This window comes from Littorina saxatilis, linkage group LG7 (assembly GCF_037325665.1).
Source record: "Littorina saxatilis isolate snail1 linkage group LG7, US_GU_Lsax_2.0, whole genome shotgun sequence".
In the NCBI taxonomy this organism is placed as follows: domain Eukaryota; kingdom Metazoa; phylum Mollusca; class Gastropoda; order Littorinimorpha; family Littorinidae; genus Littorina; species Littorina saxatilis.
In genome coordinates, this window is record NC_090251.1 from 35560074 (window position 1) to 35565852 (window position 5779).

At 39.7% G+C, this 5779-nt stretch overlaps 1 protein-coding gene across 1 annotated transcript; it reads right to left on the bottom strand.

The window, feature by feature from the left end:
• Window positions 1-1223: 1223 nt before the first annotated feature.
• LOC138971314 (uncharacterized) lies at window positions 1224-5773 on the bottom strand. The gene is made up of 3 exons (XM_070344036.1): window positions 5460-5773; window positions 5137-5195; window positions 1224-4175 (listed from the first exon to the last, which is right to left on the bottom strand). Exons 1-3 carry the CDS (start codon window positions 5612-5614, stop codon window positions 3484-3486), a joined length of 906 nt encoding a protein of 301 aa, XP_070200137.1. The 5' UTR covers window positions 5615-5773; the 3' UTR covers window positions 1224-3483.
• Window positions 5774-5779: the final 6 nt, after the last annotated feature.

Consider the following 5779-nt stretch of genomic DNA (forward strand, 5'->3'; position numbering starts at 1 on the left):
GGGTTCTAATCTCCCAAGACAGTTGTTTTCATTTTGTTTGATTAATATCATTGATGCTGTCATATCCGGCTTTCGTGAAAGTTGAGGCGGCACAGTCACGCCCTCATTGTTCGATCAAATTGATTAACATTTTAGTCTACTTATCTTCGACTCAGTCCGGACTACGGGATTGCATTTCAGCTATGAAGCTTAAAAATGTTAATGAGTTTGGTCATTAAAAATCTCACAATTGTAATTAAATTTAATATTTCAGTAATCGACTCAAACATGTTTTTATCTTATTCTTTATGATCCCCTGAATCCAGAAATATGTAGATATGCCATATTTGCTCTAAAAATGTACTTACAGTTAATGACAATATGTTAATTAGGCAACATTATTATTACAATTTAATTTTAGGAATCGATCCAAAGATAATTTCATCTTATTTTGTATAATTCCCCGAATCCAAAAATATATAGGTATGCCATGTTTACTCTAAAAATGTGCTCACTATGAATGAAAATAGGCAATACGTTGGCATTGCTTCGCGGAGTCGAGCGTGACCCGTCTCGGTCGCCTGCTAGCCAATTCTTACTACAATTAGTCTCGGTAATGGCTGTTTTTTAATGTTGATCGTTAGTTTCAACCTGACATATTGGCTAAATGCTTTCCTTTGTATGTATGACACTGAAGACTGGTCTCATGTGAGATGGACCGGCACGGTTGGCCTAGTGGTAAGGCGTCCGCCCCGTGATCGGGAGGTCGTGGGTTCGAACAGTTCATACCTAAGACTTTACTGAAAATTGGCAATCTAGTGGCTGCTCCGCCTGGCGTCTGGCATTATGGGGTTAGTGCTAGGACTGGTTGGTCCGGTGTCAGAATAATGTGACTGGGTGAGACATGAAGCCTGTGCTGCGACTTCTGTCTTGTGTGTGGCGCACGTTAAATGTCAAAGCAGCACCGCCCTGATATGGCCCTTCGTGGTCGGCTGGGCGTTAAAGCAAACAAACAAACAAACAAACAAACAAACAAACAAACAAACAAACAAACAAATGTGAGATGGTGAGCCGAACTGTTTTGACGGGAAGGACTGCGCCTTTAAACTGGCAGGGAATCCCAACCAGAGACTGTTAGTGTGTATTATACAGTCTCTGTCTCAACCTTCCTTGTTTGGTTTTGCTTTAGATGAATGGATCACATGCATCCTCTCTATCTTAACACAAATAAATGACACTTACACTTCACTTGAATGGCCATTTATGTTGTGCAGCTTGCACCAAATATATGCAGGGTAACGGCCTTTGTTTTATATAGGTAACAGGAACAAAATGTTGAATGTGAAAACTATGACATCAAAATGTAAGCAGAACATTTATTTTCTTCTCCATTGTTGCCAACAGTACAAGTGTATGCATATAGTAATGAAGTACATGTGTGTACGTGTATCGCTTTATTAGCATAGCTTCACATGTTTCTCCTTTAAAACAAAAAGAACCTTACCTTTTCTTGTAATTAAAGAGCAAGTTAAATGTATACATTACATTCTGTTTGCATAAAGTATGCCTCGATGAAACAAAAACGGAGCAAATTATGCTTAACAACAAAACAAAGCACACACAACAAGTTGAACAGCTAAAACATGCAAATCCGTCGAATACAAAAATTGAAGTAAGCACAAACAAAACATGTACTTAATCACAAAACAAAATCAAAATACTCCCAAAACAAAATCAAATTAATAACAAAACAAAATCAAAGTAAATGTAGCTTCACACATCCGTCTACTCAAGAGCTTCCTAAACTTTAAACATTAACTTTACACTTCCAGCGCATGTAAGACTCTTCGATGTACTTGCGCTTGCTAATGAGATAGTACGCACTTTCCTAAACTTCACTTAACAAATTGGCATTTAAATTCAACGCAAACTTACAATGACAACAACAACAAAATCGTCAGAATTTGAAACACACTGTACGTACTGCATAGATGCTGAAGCATTCAATTTCATATCGGAAATAAGGAAATTACAACTACAAAAAAAAAAACGCATTTGAATTAAAGGAGTTAACATATGCAACATATGCAATACACAAATAAAACGATTTGAAAGGCCGGTGATGGATTGTTGATTCTTCTATTCGTTTATTGATGTTTCTTGTTTTGAGAACCCAGGGGGTCATCTGAGACCGATTCAGCATCGACCTTATACTATGTCGTGATGTTGGCCTACTCTTAAAAAATCTTCAAGTGTAATTGATGGATATAGCGAATCACTTTTTTACAAGGACGTTATACTGTACAAACTGTACAACAATATATAAAACAGTCATGAGAAAAACACAGAAGGCAAGTTATGTGTCGTAAGCATCATTGGTAAAGGAAATAAGCTCGGGTATTTCAAAATCAATATGAAAATAGCGGCATTCGGAAAGTTACTGTCGACATAAAACATCAAGTTGTGCGGGCCAGCACAACTGAGAATCATACAAACAGAACATGCCTTAGAACACTATTAATCACACGTTTTAAAACAAGCACACATTAACATAAATAGATGCGATACATAGAACAACATCAAAATGAAAGGTACAGAGGACACACTTTCGTCCAACGACTGTCCGCACATATAAAGACATCTGTACATAAGGGGTAAATTGATTAAATGTAACCTCGAAACAAGGAAGCGAAACCTGGTATTAGCAACAGAATGCTACGTAACTATAAAGAAATGTCCACACACACACACACACACACACACACACACACACACACACACACACACACACACATACACACACACACACACATTCAATAATAACAGTTTCCATTGCTCAGTAACTGCTGACCGTAGCTGCTCAGATGAATGTTAATCAGATAGTTGAGATTCAGTCATAAGTCATTGACAGTTGCAGTATTTGAGTATCTGTTCTGTCATGTTCTTCTCTCTCACAAGACATGTCTGAACTGATCAGCACTTGCCTCTCTCTGCTGGTCTACCATCGCACTAGATATGACTGTACTGATCAGCCACCAACTCTCTCTGCTGGTCTACTATCGCACTAGATATGACTGTACTGATCAGCCACCAACTCTGCTGGTCTACCATCGCACTAGACATGACTGTACTGATCAGCCACCAACTCTCTCTGCTGGTCTACCATCGCACTATATATGACTGTACTGATCAGCCACCGCCACTGTCTGCTGGTCTAACATCTGACTAGATAATTATGACTGTGCTGATTAGCCACCGCCTATCTCTGCTGGTCTAACATCTCATTAGATATGACTGTGCTAATCAGTCACCACCTATACCTGCTTGTTTAACATCTCACTATATTTGACTGTACTTTTTAGCAACTAACTTTCTCTGCTGGTCTAACATCTTACTAGATATGACTGTACTGATTTGACACCTCCTCTCCATGCTGTTCTAACTTTGTACTATATATGACTGTACTGATCAGACACCTCCTATTTCTGCTGGTCTAACATCTCACTAGATATGACTGTACTGATCAGCCACCGCCTCTCTCTGCTGGTCCCGAATCTGATCCTCCAGATTCATACCGCTGTAGTCCCCGTACGGGGCGCTGATGTGGTCATAGTGTGCCTGGGGATGATCCAGTTGCATCCCAGCCCTTTCCTTATTCCCCAGCTTGTTGTACATGTCGCTTGGTTGTTCTTTGCGAGACGAGGTCATCCCTGAGTCACCAGCCACTGGCTCGTAGTCTGAGGTCCCTGCTGCTGCTGCTTCTTCTGCTTGAGTAGATCGACCTGCTGCGTTAGAATTGAACGCAGATGGGTTCGCTTGTTGGTCGGTTTTCCTCCCCTTCTTCGTCTTGTTCTCGGTCGGGATGGCGTTCTTCTGTTGTCCTTGCCCAGCTTGCTTCTGCCGCTTCTTCTTCTTCTGTTGATCTTTGTTGGGAAGAGCATACTCGTCCTCTGGTTGCAGGTCTTTTTTCTTCTTTCCCTTCTTATCGACGACAGCGTATTCTTCTGTTGGTGGCGCAGTGCGAGTGTTTTCGTACAGATTGTCTTGGGATGGCTCAGAAGGGCCTGTTCCGGGAGAGTTAGTTCTAGATACGTTGTAGTAGTCTGGAGTGTTTTCGGGATTTGCGGGGTTTCCACTCATCGGCGGGATGGTGTCCATTTCGTGTCTGTTAGCAAAGTAGACTACATTGTCATGCCCTGCAACAAGTCGATGAAGGGAGTGAAAAAGTAGCATCAGTATTATATATTTACTGTTCACGTTCACGTTTAAAACAAAAACTAAATAAAAACAAAAAACAACAACAACAAGAGTTACTTTCTTGAACACTTGATTAAGGACCATCTGCCGCTTTTGCGCAAAAGCGTAGTCCTTATTTTGTCATTAATTATTTTGCGATTGTTCGTTTAATGTAGAATCCAATAAATTGAAATTACCTCCCTTGCACTGGCATGTCTGAATTCGAAATCATTTTCTTTGGTTCATATATAGTGTTTTATATTGTTGAAAAGAAGGATACAACAACAGTAATAATAATAATCAGGCCGCATCGTTTGATTGATGAAAATTACATGACACGCGTATTTGTTACGAAATAAAACACGCAAACAAAATCCAGTTCTTTTTTCAGAAAGAAGCTAAACTGCGATTCAGATTTGTAATATATTTCCTACAGGAACAATACTTTTCTTTCATGTAAAAAGTTTTAGATGACGACTAGTTTTCTTGGATGGATTTTTGTGTGATCTACAATATGACTTAAGCAAGAATGAGGATATCTTAACAAATTAGTGCTACAGATTCACACTTCGTCGAAGTAAACGAAGGACATAGGAAAAGTACATGCAAGAAATAAAAGTCAAATAGCAATGTGTGTGTGTGTGTGTATGTGTGTGTGTGTTAACAGCATACAAAAAAAACATAGTAAATATATAAATAAATAAATAAATAAATAAATAAATAAAATACAAATAACGAAATGAAATGAAAAAGAAATGAAAATAAAAATAAGAAAACTAAATGAAAGAGAATTGGCTACGTGGAAGCAGGAACTGATCTCCAGTTATGCTAATCTCCCACAACTGTGTAATCGTTGACAGGAACCAATTCGATTAAATTCGAAATAGTAAATATATAATTAACCTTGTGCCTCTCTCTCACCTTGAATTCCGCCTACGTTGGAATTACCAGGTGAAATTGAACCAGCAGGACCAGATGCTCTGTGAACATAAAGCTCAGAATCAGGTTTTCATGCTCACAGAATCGGATACGCGCATGCCAACCCATCGTTGCAAATTTCGGAAAGAAAAGAAACCCCCCTCCCCCCTCCACCCCCCCCCCGGCCTATTTGTCTTTCTTTTAACCTCTTGATGATGTTGAACTGATTGCACAATCGCGTTATTTCCAATTGCTGCTCCTATTGTTGCTTCTTCAAATATCCTTAAATACTGATTTCAACGGGTTTGGGGAAGAATGGTAAATACCTGTTGTGTTTTTCGGCACCATTCTGGCGACGTACAACAATGACGACGATGACGACAACAACAACGAGAACAATAACGATGACAATGACGATCGCCACCACTGGTCCCGTGCCAAGACCTTCGTCATCTGAGGCTTGTTTGCCTGATTTGGCCATAGGATCTGCGCAAACAATAGGTACAGTTAAATGATGAAGTCTTTAGAAGTATTGAGCTGACATGAGCTGTTGATGTTTAAATACTAGCAACAGCAACAGAAGCAGCACCAGCAGAAGTAGCAGCAGCAACAACAGCAACAGCAGCAGCAACAGCAGGGGTAATGG